This window comes from Microcebus murinus, chromosome 16 (genome assembly GCF_040939455.1).
Source record: "Microcebus murinus isolate Inina chromosome 16, M.murinus_Inina_mat1.0, whole genome shotgun sequence".
Taxonomy (NCBI): Eukaryota; Metazoa; Chordata; class Mammalia; order Primates; family Cheirogaleidae; genus Microcebus; species Microcebus murinus.
Genome location: NC_134119.1, coordinates 10,555,492 through 10,572,134, shown reverse-complemented (window position 1 = coordinate 10,572,134; position 16,643 = coordinate 10,555,492). Strand labels below are relative to the sequence as shown.

Genomic DNA, 16,643 nt, shown 5'->3' with positions numbered 1-16,643 from the left:
GATGAATAAATCTCACCTTAATGGACCACTTTTCAGCTTGTAGCCCCAAGTCAGGACTCCCGGAACGTTACCAGATGTCAGGACGAAGCACACGCCTCTGGCGCGCTCTCCCTCGCGGGCTCACGCGGCTCTGCACCCGCGGGGGAGCCGGGCACGCGCGGCCCGGAGCAGGAGCGGAGCCCCGGCTGGCCGTTACGAGGACGGGAGTCCTTGCCCCCTCTTTCCGTGGACTCTCTGGGGGAGACGGGTGTGCAGGCAGGAGCGGGCCAGGAAAGAGTCTCGGGTGCCTGGGATCCCGGGACAGGAAGTACAGCCGGCTCGGAGCTCTGGGGACCAAGCTGGAACCTTGCAGATCAGGCGAGACCTTGCCAGATTTGGAGTCGGAGAGGAAATCTTAACCCCGGCTTTGCCATTGGCCGGCCCCGTGACCCTGAGCAAGTCGGGTCGCCTCCTGGCCCTCCGACAGAGATCATCCCAGTGCCCTCTTGCCAGGGTCCCGAGAGCGTCACGTGGGAGACGGAATGAAAGCGGCTCAGAGAAGTGTCCAGGACGCCCGCGTGCCGAGCACACACCGTGGCAAGAGGAACGGTGCAATAGCTAATGCTTAGTAGGTGGGGGAGCACACTGAGCAGTGTCAGCTCCAAATCAGCGTCTACCCAGAGACTCGGAATGTGACTTAATTTGGAAATCGGGTCTTTGCAGATGTCACTAGTTAAGACGTGGTCCCACTGGATTAGGAGGGGCCCTAAATCCAATTGCCGGTGTCCCTAGGAGATGATGAGGGGCCGCACAGGAGGCCACGTGACAACAGAGCAGCCTTTGATGATGCAGCTCCAAGGACCAACGAGCCTCGCACTCCCGGCCCCCACCGGAACAAGGAGAGGCTGGGGAGGACCCACCTTACAGTCTGCAGGGGGAGCACAGCCCTGCTGACACCCCGATTTCAGACCTCTAGCCTCCAGAACCCTGAGAGAGCACATTCCCGTCGCTTTAAGCCACCCAGCTTGTGGTACTTCGTGACAGCAGCTGCAGGAAACAGGTACAGGTGGTGACCAGGTACCAGGTGCTCTTGCAAATGTACCGCACGTGTGGATTCACTTACACTCTCACGACAAGCTAAGAGCCTCTGCTATTGTCACCGTGATGCCTCTTTATGGAGGGAGGGAGCGAGACTCAGAAGTGAAGGGGCCGTAGCTGGAGCATGCTTTGAGCGGGGTCTGTCTGGCCGAAAGCCCACTGTCAGGGCTGGCTCGTGTACCAGGGCCGGAGCCATTTCCCGGCCGGTCCTCACCACGATACGCTGTCTTCACTCACATCTTGCAGTTGAGGAGACAGAGGTTCAGACAGGTGTGTCCAAGGCCACACAAACTCAGGTTCGTCTGACCCCAAAGCCGAGGGGCATGCTGGTGACCAGACCACACTCGGCTGGCTTGTCAACGTGAGCGCTTGTAGTGGCCCTGAGACAATCACAGGGCGGGGAACAGCCCGCACCTGACTTGTCAACGTGAGCGCTTGGAGTGGCCCTGAGACAATCGCAGGGCGGGGAACAGCCCGCACAGAGCCGGAAGGCAGCAGCCTCCCAGGGAACCGCTGCTCACCGTGTTCGCGGACTCAGGTGGGGGCCATCGGCAGGCAGGGCGGGAGACGCAGGGCGGGAGAAGCAAGGCCAGCACCAGAGGTGCAGGGAGCCCTCTGGCCCGTCAGAGATGCTCCAGCAAGCCCTGAAGTCATTCCTGGATTTACCGTTGCGGGGTTTCTATAGCCGCTGCTACGAGGCGGTGGGGTGGGGGAGGCAGGAGAACACAGCAAAACCTCACAGCAGCAAAGATTCCTCTCCCGGGTCAGCAGTGTTTTTCCACCAGGAAACAAGAACAGTTCATCCGAGTTTCTTCACCCTTTGTCCCAAGAGGCAAATATGTTAGAAATGTGCAAGGGCTCTGGCCAGAGGGACACTATCTTGGCCCCGCGGGCTGCTTCCTGCGTGGGGCTGAGGGTCAGGGGAAGTGGGTCTGGTCCGGGCTGTGTCACGTACTTGCCATGGGCGGTGGGCTGAGCCTCTCCCTGCTCTGGGTCTTGGCTTTCTTACCTGCAAAGTGGGGACATCGTGCCTGGCCCGTCGTCTTGTCTCGTAGAGTTAACCGGTAGCCGACTGCAAAACCGCAGCAAGGTCACGGCAGGTCCCCCTTCATTCTCCCCAAGGGGGAGACGGACCCCTCCCTCAGTGCCCCTCCAGACCCTACTTCAGAGCAAGCACACCCAGCCCCGTCAGTCAACCCTCTCGTATTCACCAAGCACCTCTGCACCCCTGCGCCGGCCTCTGGGAGGACACTTACAACCGTTAACACGCACAGTTGATAATAGCAACAGTACCACCACGTACCGAGGACTTGCTAGACCCAAAGCAATATGTGCTTTGCCTCATTTAATTTGCACAACGAACCCGTGGGTTATGTTTCATTAGCATCCTCACTGTCGAGAGAAACCTCGATTCAGACGGAGCATGATTAGCCGGGGCCACGGAGTCAGGCTCACTCCCTTTAGACGTGGCTTCCAACTCAGACGCCGCCGTTGCCTGCAGGTACGTGTGGCACGGACACTCCCTAGCGGGGACATCTCTAACACGGGCTTGCATTTCCTGTGCCAGACTCAAGGCCCCGCAGCCCACGTGCAGGATGCCTCTGAGCCCCCACCAGACCGTCCTGTGAAGTTGTCACCACCATTATTAACATTATCACTGTCCCGCTTTTCAGACAAGACTTGAGGTTCGGGGTCACGTGGGTAGAGGCACGGGGAGTCCGACCCAAATCGGCCGTCCTGACTCCACACCTCAAGTCCTCGATCGTCATAGGTTTTGCCCCTGACAAAGGGAGCCAGATCCCACGGCGCTAAGCCCGTGTCAGATACAGCAGAGGGTGCTGGAGCGGAGATTTGGGGGCGCTTCATAGAGGAGGAGGTCGCAAAGGAGGGGAAGAGCCTGCAGGGCTCAGACTTCCCCTCTCCAGACCACCACGAGGGCATCTGCCAGGAGCCGGGGTGTGGATGGTCCTCCCAACCCCCCGAAACTCACCCTGCGGCACCTCTCGCCTATGGGACTCAGGAGGTGTCTGTCCCGCCCAGCTCAGGGAGGGTCCCCCACCTCCCAAGTCACCCCCGGGCCCTCTGCCTGCCAGGCCCCCACGCCACCTCCCAAGGCACCCCCGGGCCCTCTGCCTGCCAGGCCCCAGCTGGCCACGTGCCCCCACATCCCTCCTCACTCTGCAGCCCCAGGAAGGAATGGCCAGGGCCAAGGTTACCTCGGGGTCCACGTACTTTAGGGTGGAGAGGCTGGCCCGCCAAGCCACGGGCTAGTCAACAAAGCCTAGTGTGATCACAGAAGATGGGAACCGACCTCACGTCCAGCAACAGGGGACCAGAATAAGACACGCTGGCACCACCACGGACGACTTAAGTGTCAACGGAGGAAGGGCGGGAGAGCCAGGAATAACAACACAAGCGGCGTTTATGAACGACTCTGCACGTAGTCCGCCTTCTGTCAAGGGCTCCGCAGGTATGAACTCACTTAATCCTTACGTCACTCCTAGAAGGGAACAATATCATTCCTTTAAAATGAGCAAACTGAGGCACTAAGAGGTGAAGTCCCTGGTCCACGGTCCATGGCTAATAGCGGCAGAGCTGGGGTTGGGCGCAAGGCCACGGACGCCAGAGCCACGCCTGGACCCAGTCGCCCCGCTTCTCCGCTTGGCCACGGGTCCCTCTGCAGGAGCTTCCTGGGACCCGGGAGAGAAGGGAAGCCGCAGCGGCCGTCAGCACCCAGCCCTCCCCGGCCGGGCGAGCAGGTGCCATCAGGACAGGCTCAGCCGGAGCCTGCATCGGCGACACCCGGATCACTCAGGCGCCGCGGCAGCCGACTTCCCCGCAGTCCATCACGGCCCAGCCCACCGACCGCTTTTATAGCCTTCCCTGGAGTCATGACAAGGACGACTAGACGATCGCAGGGCCCCTTTCATCGCTAACAGCCGGGTTTCGTGGCTGGGGGTGGAGGAAGGAAAAGGAACATCACTGTTTCCCCCGCTTTGAGCTAATCAACAGAACTGGGGGCTGGGCGGCCAGCACGTCGGCGCTGAGAAAAGCTGTTCTCAAGCGGAACTAATTGGCAACAGAAATGGAATTTTCTCCCCCCAGAAAACATAAACATGCTTTATCCCAGGGACTTGCCCTTCGAATAGGTATTCCAGACATGTCGTGTGCAGCCACCCGTGCGCGGCCGGCAGTCTCGGCCCGACTGGGCCAGAGGGTGGCTGTGCCGGTCACCACTCCACCTGGTCGGCAGCAAGAGGGTCAGGAAGGGCGGTGGCCCAACCCGCCCAGCCTGCCCGGAGGGGCCTTGGCTTTCCCGCCGCCCGTCCTCTTCCTGGGAACGGCCTTGGGCTTTGGGGTCCCCACACTCTGGTGTGCAGACACTGGCTTGAGCGGAACTAACACCCTCCGCTCCGGGGATGCGCCCGACAGGCTTAAGCCCATGAGCACGTTCCAGTGGGTGCTCACACAGCAGCCTGGCGGGGGGTCCAGGATTTGAATCCAAGTCCGAAGGGCTGAGGAGTTGGTCGGGCTTAACTGCTCAGACCCGCCAAGAGGCAGCATCAACTCTGGAGGAAACGGAATAGTGGGATTCAAACCCAGTGCTGCCGTCTACTACCTGTGTGATGTCTGGCAAGTGACATAGCCTCTCTGTTCCTCGGTTTCTATGTCTGTGAAGCAGGGCCCGCAGGTGCACCTCCGTGTGCAGGATCTGAGGGGTAGAGGACGCAGCAGCGGGCGGGTACGGTGCGTAGAGCAGGGCCTGCCGAGGAGCGAGGACTCGCCCCGGCCCGCCACGGTTGGCCACACGTGGCGAGCATCAGCCTAAACAAAGGCAGGTGTGGGAAGGGACGGTTGACGCTCTCGGGTCTTCAACCCCCGCCCCACGTGTTCCTTCCTAGGGCACAGCTGTCAGGCTCGGGTCCCCTCCAGGAGCGGCTGTACCACAAAGATGCGGGACGTCACGAGCACGCCGCCGGAGCAAGGCTCTTGGACGTTCCCAGACCTGGAAGCACACGCTTAATGGCAGCAGGTCTGTCCCTGACGGTGGCCAAGACCAAGCGGAAATTCCACACGTCCGAGCAGCAAAAAGGGAGACATCCGACAGATGCCACGTGGTGGGGGGTGGCGTGTGAACGAGCCATTGGAAAATAATTCTGCATATTGCCTCATAGCCCATGTGAGCCAGCAAGTCTGCGCCTGGGTCCACACCTGAGACTCACTGCTGCATGCGTGCTCTAGGGCAGGTGCAAGGACACTCAAAGCCGTAGTGTTTATGATAGCAAACCTGGCCGGCGCCACGGTGGCTCACCCTCTAATCCTAGCACTCTGGTGAGGCTGAGGTGGGAGGCTCACTTGATTTCGGGAGTTCGAGACCAGCCTGAGCAAGAACAAGACCCAATCTCTACTAAAAATAGAAAAATTTGCCAGGCACTATGGCATGTGCCTATAGTCTCAGCTACTGGGGAGGCTGAGGCAGGAGGATCGCTTGAGCCCAGGAGTTTGTTGTGATTGTGGTAAGCTATAATGACACCACTACGCTCTACCCAGGGCAACAGAGCAAGACTGTCTCAAAAAAGAAAAAAAAAAAAAATATATATATATATAAGTAGCAAACAAAACAGACACATGGAAACAATTTGAATGCCCACAGATAGAAACAATCAATTCTGATAGACCGTGGAATAGCACACAGCAGGGAAAAATGAACAAACTACAAGCCATATGCAAACATATTGATGAATTTTAGTGACAAAATGCTTTATGAAATATAAGTCAGAAGACACACAAATCTTTTTGTAAAGTTCAAACATAAGTAGAAGTCAATGTATTCTTTTGGCATATATATGGTAAGTGATCAAACTATTCTTTTAAGCAGGGGAAATTGGGATGATGAAAACATTCTGGAAATGTGTGGTGCTGATGGCTGCACAACATTGTCCATGTACTTAATGCTGCTCAATCGTGCACCGGAAAATTGCTAAATTGAGAAATTGTATGTTGTTTGCCACAAGTTTTAGAAAAGCAAGGGAAGGATAAACATAAAATTCAAGATATCAACAGTAACTAAACTATCATCAGAGTTCCAATTCTCGGCTGGGCAGTGGTTCACAGGTGTTTGTCACTTTATGGCCCGCTAGAGGGGGGGCAGGTGGGCACACAGGTGACTCTTCCTGTGCGATTATGTGGGATTATGACTCGTTCAATTCCACTGGTTGCAGGTCCATTTTTAAAAGGAAAGCTCTCTGGACCCCAATTTTGGGGGCAGAGATTTAATGGGGACCCCTAGGCAGGTGAGTGAAAGGCCGTAGGCGATTCTCTTAGCTATCAGCTGGGCGTCAGGCTGTCTGGTCCCTGGCGGGTTGTCGCTGGCGTGTCCAGAGGGAACACGCAGGCCCCTCCCCATGCCTCCACCCTCGGGGACCCCCCTCCCCTGCCGTCCCCCCATGTCAGTTTGCAAGGCGATGCTGGGCACGCTGTCTCTTGTCCCTCGGTGCCACACGGAGCCCAGCGGCACCCGGCCCGTCCACTCAAGGGGCAACGCGGGAGCAGCTGCCCGGCCGCTGCAGAACTCGGGTCCTGCAGCCCGCCCGGCTCCGGGCCTGTCCGGGCTCAGGCGGGAAAGAGGGGCTCGGCGCCCACCTGGACAGACCCTGACGGCCGCAGGAACCAGGTGCTGCGAGCTGGGCGGTCACCCTTTGTTCCTCTGCTGGCTGCCTCAGAGCCTTGAGGTGACACCCAGGGGGGTGGTGCGGAGGTTCCTGGAAGGCCTGGGCAGCGAGCGACTCCTGTCCCGGCTCTGACTGGCTGGTGCAGTTCCAGGGCCTCTTTGTCACCCAAACGAACGGCTGCTTTGGGAGTTAGCACAGGCCGTGACATAAGGAGTTCCTAAAGCAAATGTAGCGCGCTGCTCGCGGTTCCTGGTCAGCCCGACTCAAGACCCTCCCCAAAGAGCCTGGCTGCCACAGACTCCTGGCAGCACAGCAAAACAAGTGCTCCAAGAAACCCTTGCTGATGCCTACTGTGTACTGACAAGTATTTGTGGAGGGCCTACTGTGGGCTTCAGCACCGAACAAAACAGGCAGAAATTAAAATAAATCCCTACCTTCAGGAAACTCACATTCTACTAAGGGACATTTAGGAAAAGAAAAATATGTGTATGTTAGATGATGAGACTTGTTAAAGAGAAAACCTAACTGGAAAAGGGGCAGGGGAGATCAGGGGGTGGGTGTAATTTTAAACGGAGGGTCAGGAAGGCCCCACTGAGAAGATGATATTGTGTAAAGGCCTGGACGATACAGAGGCTTGAACCAATTGATATCAGGAGAATGAGTGTCCCAGGCAGAGGGCAAAGCACGTGCAAAGGTCCTGAGGTAGCCTGTGCCTGGCATCCTTGAGAGCAAATGTGCCAGGGTCTGGGGGGTGGGGACAGAAGACATGAGGTTAGAGAGGCCCAGACCCTGCAGGGCCCTGTGGGCATGGTGAGGACCGTGCCCTGTACTCTGGGCAAGCTGGACCAGGGCTGGGGGGAGGACGGTGTCCTGAACAGAGAAGGTACAGAGTCACCAGTGAGGAGGCAAGCACACAGCAATCTAAAGGGAGACGATGGCTGCTTGGGCAAGTGTGGAGGCGGCGGAGGTGATGAGAAGCTTCTAGAAGCATATCGCTGGGGGAGACAATAGAATTTCCTCTTTACTGAAAAGTGGGAGCTGCTGAGCGCTTCTCGAGTGTTTGAGGGCCACGAAAGTTCGACCTGTCGCAGAGCCGAGCGTGGCCATCAAAGCCAACCCCCCACCCCCAGCCTTCCAGGACTCCCGTCACGGGGCGTCGAACGGGGAGGTTTTAGGTCTTCTCGGGCTGACCTGGAAAAACACCCGGACACGGCGTCAAGTGAAAGAAGGAAGATGCGGAAGAAAATGTATAGAACGACCCCGTTTTTGACAGTTAAAATCACGTAACGAAGAAAAATACGAACAGGAGCAAACGAACGGTCTGAGGGATCAGACCGGGCTGTTTCCAGGGCTTGCCCAGGCTGAGAGCGCGGCCGCCGGGACCCGGGACCCAAGCGGGGACTGCCCTGGCTCCCGCGCGCATCTGTGGCTCTCTACACGCCGCCCCTTCCCGCCCGGCTGCGCTTCCCGGGCCAGCGCCCCCACCTGGGCCTCTTCCTTGGCCTCGCCTGCACGAGAGGCGGAACTTGGGGGTGAGGAAGATTTTCCCCGCGTGCTGGCCGGCTTGGGGGGACTGGAAAGGGCCCACCTGGCTCCTGCAGTTTCTAAAAATAAAACGTTGTCTAAACTTCCCTCCAGGTTTGGCTCAGCCGCTGCTTTGGCGCGTTCCAAGATGCCGTTTCTATGAGCCCGTCGTCGCTCCTGCACGTGAAGGGGAAGGTGGCGGGCGCGAGGCCGCGGCAGGGCGGATTACCAGGGACTCCAGAAACGCCCCGAGAACGCAGAGGCGGAGGACCGACGGGGAGCGTGTCCCAGGGCCACGGTCACCAGGGAGCCGGGGCCAAACGCCATGGAGCAGACAATGCCTCTACCCCACCGAGCCTTGCAGCCACTTGGCTGCTGGTTGGTTTTAAGCAAGAGGAGGAAGTCGAAAAGGGGGTTGTGTCCAAGGCTCTGTGCCTGGGTCTGAATCCCTTAGAGTGAGGGCTGAGGGCTATCCATGGTGGGCTTTTTTTTTTTTTTTTTTTGAGACAGTCTTGCTGTCTAGCCAGTCACCCAGGCTAGAATGCAGTGGTCTGATCATAGCTCACTATAGCCTCAAATACCTGGACTCAAGTGATCCTCCTGCCTCAGCCTCCTGAGTAGCTAGAACTATAGGTGGGCAACACTGCGCCTGGCTAGCTTTTTTATTTTTGGAGAGATAGGATTCTGCTATGTTGCCCAGGCTGGTCTCGAACCCCTGGCCTCAAACCATCCTCCTGTATTAGCTTCCTAAATTACTGGAATTTTAGACATGAGCCACCATGCCTGGCCCATGACAGGATTTTTGAAACCCTAGGCACAAACATAAATGCTGTAAGGCCAGTGGTATGTGGGTAGAGGTTTAGCAATCAGCTCTCCAGGGAAGTATGTGCATGTGCAGGCATACAGGCACACACACATATATACACACACATCATCCATACACACACACGCATATAGACTTAGGTTTATTATAAATTGTATTGATGTAAAGGATATGCAGCACACAATTCACAATATAAATAAAATTTGCAATATTCTTTTTTTGTAAATATAATCAATTCATTTAAACATAACATTTTTGTTGACTTTTGCCTCCAATTCTTGTATCTATAATCAACCTCTGGTTACGATCAATGAAGAAGTGTAGTTCTTTAGAGAGAGTGTTTGATATTTTCCTTTACCTTAGAAAGCACAGCAAAAGTGAGACAATAAGGAGCATGTCAGAGCTTTATTTGCTCGTCAATGAAGCAAGCAACTTCCTCAACTTTTGGCACTAGACGCAATCTAACAGCTGTAGAGCTAGCACGTGTTTCTGCTTAATCAGCATCTTTAATTTTTCCTCCCTCTCTTTCTCACATCTAGACAATCAACAAAACAATACATCAAGCCCTGAGCTGTCCTGGTTGCCAATTTCCATAGTGTAAATATTCCCACCACAGCTGCTTTCCAGCCACCAGGTTAAAACCACTGCAAATGGAGTAGAAAGATTGTGTAACATTTGCACCATACAGATATTAGTACAGCAGGTGCAGGTAACCTCAGGAGGACAGGTAATAGCAAAATGTGGTTTAAAAAAGGGTAAGGGATGAGTACTTGTCACCTTTGTTTTTAATATAACTTATTTAATTGTAAATTGATACAATTCAATTTTTAATAGTGGCCGTGTTTAGCAACCAATTCACCAGTTTCCTAAAAACGTGACAATCGGTTTTTTCAAGCTATGCAAGCTGGCTCCAGCACACCCCTGCGTGGGGGCCACACAGCAAAGATTGTCACCAAGCCAGGAAGGAAGGCCCTCTCTTCACAACTACCCAGAACCCATAGTGTCTCTGGCACTGAAGTGGGAAATTTGGGGGTTTCCCGAGACGGCACCAGGCACGCTGGTGAGCTCAGCTGGGCAGGGAAGCTTCTCCAGGCAGCCTTAGGGGTGAGAGGAAAGACAAATAGGACAGGAAACCAGTTCGTCAGCACATGTGACATAGCCCTTTGGAGCTCCCAGAAAGAACCGGGGACCCCGGGGGGGGGGCCGAGGTTCCAACAAGGAGCAGGTGAGGACCCTGCCCCCGGCAGGCAGGCGTCTGGGAGTCACGCACCACGGACGCTGGACTGAAGGCCACACTGTGCTTTCAACAGCTCACTGGGCGTCTCAGAAGCTGCATGGCCGCGGGCTTGTCACCACTCACATCCCTAATGGTGGCACTCCAGGCCGTCAGTCCTTCCCCAAGCCCACCCTCACTCTAGCCTGCCCGGCGCCTTGCCCGACCGCCCTGGGGAAGCGGTGGCGGCTTCTCCTCCTCGCTAGACGGGTGTCTGACCCTCAGACCCCGCACCCAGGTCACAGCTTAAGTGCTCTTCAACCAGAGTCACAAAACCAGAGTTGCAGAGAGATTTTGGAGAGGTTCTAAAATAACTCCTTTGTTTTCTAGATGAGGAAACCGAGGCCGAGAGAAGGGAAATGACTAGCGAAAGGTCACAAAGAAAAGCCAGGGTGCAACTGGATAGGGTGACCGGCTGTCCGGGTTTACCTGGGACCACAACTCAGGTCTCGACTTGTCCCCAAAACGGGGTGGGAGTGGGGGTTGTAGGGGTGGGTGCTGAGCCAGTCCCTGAAAGAAAAGTACAGAGCTGCTCCGCAATGGAATTTTCCAAAGGAAGAGAAGAGAGGAGGCCACCTCTGGGTGCTGGGCCCTTTACCTCTGGCCCGATGCCCGGCGCCCTAGGGATTTCCCACCTGCTATGGCCTTGCCCTGCTTCCTGCATCCTCCTGCTCTGTGCCGGTGCAGGGGAGGCACTGGCCGACTGTATCCGCATCTTATCTCTGGCTGCTGCCAGCCACAGCTGCAGGGATGCATATGCAAATAGCCTGCAGTGATGCCAATATGCGATTCCCTCGGGGAAGGCATGTGGAAAGCACCATAGGAGTTTCACAATTCTGTTTCATCCAGAGGAGTTGCGCGCCCAGAATGATTCGAAACAGATTTTTGAAAAGGCAACATAAAATTGGAGCAAAACCTGGTCGAGGCATGTGCCACTCTCCCTGCACCCAGCACTCTCCACCCTGACATGCAAACCCTCTTCTCCCATGCCCCAGGAGCCCCCGCCCAAGGCAGCACATCTAGGAAACTGCATCGGGCACTCGTCACCCAAGCCTGGAGCCCCGGCCCCATCCCAGGGCACGTGCCCTCGCCCTGGGCCTGAGCCGTCCACTGGAGGGTTGAAGGATGCCTGTCGGGTGTCGGCCTGTCGCTTCTCTGCCCAGCCCCTGCCTCGCTCCTGTAGGTAAGGCTCCCTCCACACTGTCTTCCCCTTCACCCCGAGTCCTGGGATGGATAATTGCAGAGCCATGGAATACAGAATCCAGACGGCCGAGGTGGACAGGAGAGTTTAGCCAAATTAAAGTCAGAAAGACCTGGGTCTGCCATCTCTGCCGCTGATGGCTGTGTGACCTTGGGCAAGTCACTTCGCTTCTCTGAGACTCCTGTTTCCTGGGTGTACGATGAGGACAATAATTCCCACCCCACGGGGGGGCAGGGGGGGTGTTGTGGGGACTCCCTGAGCTAGTGCTTCAAAAATGCCGGCACAGTGCCGGGCACGGGGCACATGCACAAGAAATAAAACAGCTGTCATAGCAAGAGTCTCTTAAAGACCACCAGTTCAACCGCTCCATTTTAGAGACGGACAAATAGAGGCCCAGGGAGGGAGAAGAACTTGGCAAAGGCCACACAGCGAGGCCTGCAGGGGCGGCCGCTCCTGCCTGGGGAGCTCCAGGTGGGATGCGAGGAAGCGCCCAGCCCCCTCCAGAGTGCGTCCGCGGCGCGCAGGCGGCACCAGGGAGCACACCGGCTGTCACTTCTCACTCACCATCCAGCGGTCCAGGGTCCCGTCACGCCGTCCTCCTGGCAGCTGCGTCGCCCGTCTCGCGCCGCCCCTGCGCCCGGCACCGAGCTAGGGCTCAGCACAACCCATCCGGACGCGGGGCGCCGGCCTGCGCGCGGAGAAGGTCGCCTCTGGGGCCCTGCGCCCCGTCCCGCTCCCGGGCTGCGCGGCGCCGATAGCGCAGCCCGCTCTTATCTGACCGCGCCAGGGCGCAGGCGGCCAGGGCGCGCGGGTTCCAGGAAGCCCCCGCCGCCCCCGATGCTGCCCGCCGCTCTGCACGCAGCCGATTGCCCGTCAGCGTCGCCGAGCCCCGCCGGGAAGGGCTCCATGCTGGCCCCCGGCGGGCGGGGCCCCCGCCCCCGCCGTCCCTCCCCGCACTCCCATTTTGGCACGGGACTGGGAGACGCAGCTAATTTCAAGTCCGCACGGCGTTTGTGGTCGTGTCCTGAATCTTCCGCGATTAATCACAGAGCATCTGAGTCCCACTTCGCCTCGGAGGGGGGTGGTGGGACGCCTGGAAGTTTCTGTTTACTCCGCTGCTGCGCAGGGCCCTGTGCTAATCACTAACAGGCAGGACGGGCCACCTCCTCCTCCAGGCTCTCCTCGCTCTTCTTACCTTGCCACCTTCCTCGCCCTCACTCCCCTCTGCCCCCTCTCTCCCCTCCCCCCACCCAGCCCCTCTTCCTCTGTCGGGCTCTGGCGTTGCACGCCCCTCCCCGGCCCTGGCTTTCCCCAAGCCCCCTCTCCTCCCTGCGCCTCCCGCCGCCGGGCTGTGAACTCGCTTGGCCCTTCTCCTTGCTATGGTGAACCGTAGGGCTCCTTTGCTATTTTTTCTTTTCCGTTTTTACAACCTAATTATGTCAGGGTTTGGGGCTGGCCCTCACCCCACACCCTGTTGCATCTGTGCCTGCGTGCAGTTCCTACAAACTTAATGGTGTCTCCAAGGCAAGGGGTGGGGTCCAGGCTTGGTGAGTGAGCGGCTCCTTTTGTCAACGGGCCACATCTCAGCTTTCTGTTTCTGTTCAGGGATGGACCCAGGAACAAAGCACTCATTTACTGCCTCCGGAGGAGGGGAGGCCAGGAGGGGAGGCCAGGGCCCTGCAGCACGTCCAGGGCCTGTGGCACCTAGAGACGAATTCCTCTCTCCCTCCCCTTCGCTTCCTTCCTCCCTGGAAAAGCAGCCAGGAACACTCAGCCCCAGAGAGCGGGAGCTGAAACAACAGCGCTCCCCAGCAAAGCACTCGCGCTCTGAAGGGTGACCGGGAGGCCTCTGAACGCCAGGAACGAGCCTCTCCCGCCAGCCGGCACACGGCTCGTGCGTGTGCACAGGGGGACACAGAGGCGCTTGCTGGGAACCGTCTGTCACAGGAAACCACGGGACGTCACTTGCATATCCCGTTGAATAAAACGTGACAGGGCGGCACAGTGGTGCACCAGGCTGCAGTTTACAAAGTGCTGTATCTGTGTGTAACAACAGACAGGGGTCTCCAAGACATGGTGCTGAGTGAACAGGGATCAGAATGAGACATCCTGTATATCCCGATTGTGTAACACCCCGCCCTTACACGTATGAGATCAGACACCACATAAAACACGCTGCGTCGTAACCTCGGGGAGAAGGGTCTGGGGTGGCGCTCTTGCCTATAATCACTTCATTTCTAACGATGAAAATCAGTCTATTACTTCTGTCCCAACCAGCTTCCTTCTTCAGAGACACTGCACCCCCTAAGGGGAGGAAATCGCACCCCAACCATTTGCCTCCTTGGACTAACTCAAAGAATTCTACAATAGGCCAGGTCTGAAATACACAGCATTTCTTAGTGGTGAGCCCAGAAGTTCTACAAACACTCTAGCTTGAATCACCTCTGGTTAGATGGAGCCAAGAGTGATTTACGACAGAGTGAGATGCCTTCAGGGCAGGAGAGTGTCCTGGTGACTGTGTGGTGGGCTGAATTCTTTCTCCCAGAATTCTCCCAGAAGCAAGAGCAGCAGACACGTGTTTGGAAGGAGGGTACTGGGAAGCGATGACTTGGTTTGGGGAAGCAACTTACTGACTCTAACTTACAAAACGTGAAAAACGTTGTGCAGCATTTTTAAGGAATGAATGTGAACAAGTCCAGACGCTATGCAAAGGGTGGTTGAGGAACACAGTTTCAGTTCAGCCACTTCCCACCTGCTCCTTCGCTAAATGCAGGGCTATGGGCATCTCGCTGGCCGGACAGGCACGAGGCCAGTGTGTAGGTGAAAATGTGCTCGCCCACGAGCTGTCCGTAGGATTCCCCAGGGTGCTCTTTCTTCACGCGTCAAAAGCCTGCCGGGTTTGGAGCACAGCCGGGGGACTTAACCATGGAGAAGACAAGGGACTTTCCCCACAGCCCCCGCCAGTCCAGTGGGGGCACCCCCAAACTCAGGGCGGAAGGAAACTCCAGGTTTGGAGCCCAACGGAGTCAGAGCCTGGGTGTCCAGCCACCTGCGATGGGCATCGCTCCACCACGCAGCTCCCAAAGTGAGGCTCCCGCAGGGCCCGCACCCAAGCTGACTTTGGGTGACTCGCAGACCGAGCACCAAACAACACCGAATCTCATGGCGGGAAGGTCATCGCTGTGGCAACGCTCATGAGCTGGTCTGTCCTTAACACCTCTCTAACACGGGCTAGTGTCCCTTTGTCGCAGAGAGAAAGCAGGCCCTGGGCTTAGGTCACTCAGCTGCTGACAACATCTAGCTAGAAGTGTGTTTGGCAAGTGGCAAAGGTTTTCCATGGACGCTTCTCTAGCTTCAACTTTTAAAAGTTTAAAAAATTTTAAACTTTATCCACGAGATAGGGAGCTAACAAAATCCTAATAAAGCATATAAGTTTAATTAATAGTAATGCATCAGTATTGGTTCACTGGTTGTGACGAATGTACCACAGTAACGTGAGCTGTGAAGTTAAAGGAAACAGTGAGAGATTAGTGCAAGGTGTATAGGAACTCTTTGTACTCTCTTTGCAACTTTTCTGTAAATCTAAAACCATTCTAAAATAAAAGGCTTATTTAAATATCTTCAATGGGCCCAGAAAAACAATAAGCCCATGTTGGCTTTTTTTGTGTGTGTGTATACGTGGAGAGAGAGAGAGAGAGAGACAGCAAATTGTGGCAAAAGTGTTAACAATTGGTAAATCTAAGTGAGGGGGTATATTGGTGGGTTTTGCGCTATTCTTCCAACTTTCCTATAGGCTTAAAATTTGTCAAAATAAAAATTTGGGGGGAGCACACACGGATGTAGAGAGTGGGGTGATAGACAATGCAGATTCGGAAGGGTGAGGGGTGGGGGTGGATGACCAGAAATTAGTGAATGGGTACAATACTTGCCATTCCAGTGAAGGACATCCTAAAATCCTGACTCGACCACTACACAGTCTATGCGTGTAACAAAATTTCCCGTGTGCCCCATAAATGTGTACAAATAAAAAAAGTTGGAGGAAAAGTGAATCAATTTAAATACAAACATAAGTACATGAAAGGCCAGGTAGCAAATGGACATGGTCAAAGCTGTCAAGGTGGAAGTTGAGTTGGCATTTGGGGGACACTGGGCTAGGAGGTGGTCTGGCAGATGGCAGAGACATCTGGGGACATTAGGGACCTGGACAGTCCCTAAGCATCCACAATAATGGTCCCTTGCCCCAGAATCTTCGCCATCCGTGAGGGTCCCCTGAGAAGGAGTCCTTGGAGAGAGCAGAGGGCGCTTGAAGGAGCCCAGAGGCGTCTGTAAGCCACGTGGTAAGCCGAGGGCCCCTCTCATCCCTGCCCCTCTACAGCCAGAGGACCCTCCCCTTCTCCCACCCCCCGCCACACCCTCCGAATGTGACAGCATTTCCAACGCTGTCAAAGGCTTCCCACCTCTCTGTCCCTGCCACCCTCACAGCCTCCCAGGGTGTGAACTGGGCAGGGACTGTCATCCCAGGTGCTGGAACAGGGAGGAAACAATCTGGAGGGAGACAGGTGTGTAAATGGAGAGCCACAAAGCCAAGTGCTAAGTGCGGGGCGAGACAGTGTGGAGGTGGCTCCGTCTCTGCCTTTGAGCCTGTGGGGGACGCCCCAGGGAAGTGGGCGGATGAGTGAAAGGAATGGTGGCCTGAGCTTTCTGGGCTGCAGACCTGATCTGGCCCTCGGGGTAAGGCCACGGCTTGAGGCCCTGCACGGCCTTGGTCTCCAACCCCCTCTGGCTCTGCCCCCTCTGATGAATGAACCTCAGTCCCCTCCAGGTGCCAGCCTCTCTTCTGTGGTTCCCCAGCCTGCAACTCTCTCCCCAGAGACCACCTCCATGGTTTCACCTGGTTAATACCTCCACTCTTAACCTGCTAGAATCCAGCTAAGGAGTCACAGCCTCCAGAAGCTTTCTCTGGGACCCCACTGTGGGCGAGGTGCCCTCTACCAGGCACCCTCACCGCCTCACTGTGGCAGAACCAGGTGAGCATGGAGGCCCAGACCCCGATCCTGGCTTCTCTGAGAGCCT

General features: G+C 56.3%; 1 protein-coding gene across 2 annotated transcripts in view; it reads right to left on the bottom strand.

Annotated features, from left to right (window-relative positions):
- RIPOR3 (RIPOR family member 3) overlaps positions 1–12,285 on the bottom strand; it is a 73,508-nt gene extending 61,223 nt beyond the window's left edge. For both annotated transcript variants that reach the window (XM_012766168.3, XM_020281962.2), the window contains exon 1: positions 12,135–12,285. In XM_012766168.3, coding sequence (XP_012621622.3) covers positions 12,135–12,137 — 3 coding nt within the window. In that variant the 5' untranslated portion in view covers positions 12,138–12,285. The remainder of the gene's footprint in view (positions 1–12,134) is intronic.
- Between the last annotated feature and the right edge of the window lie 4,358 nt (positions 12,286–16,643).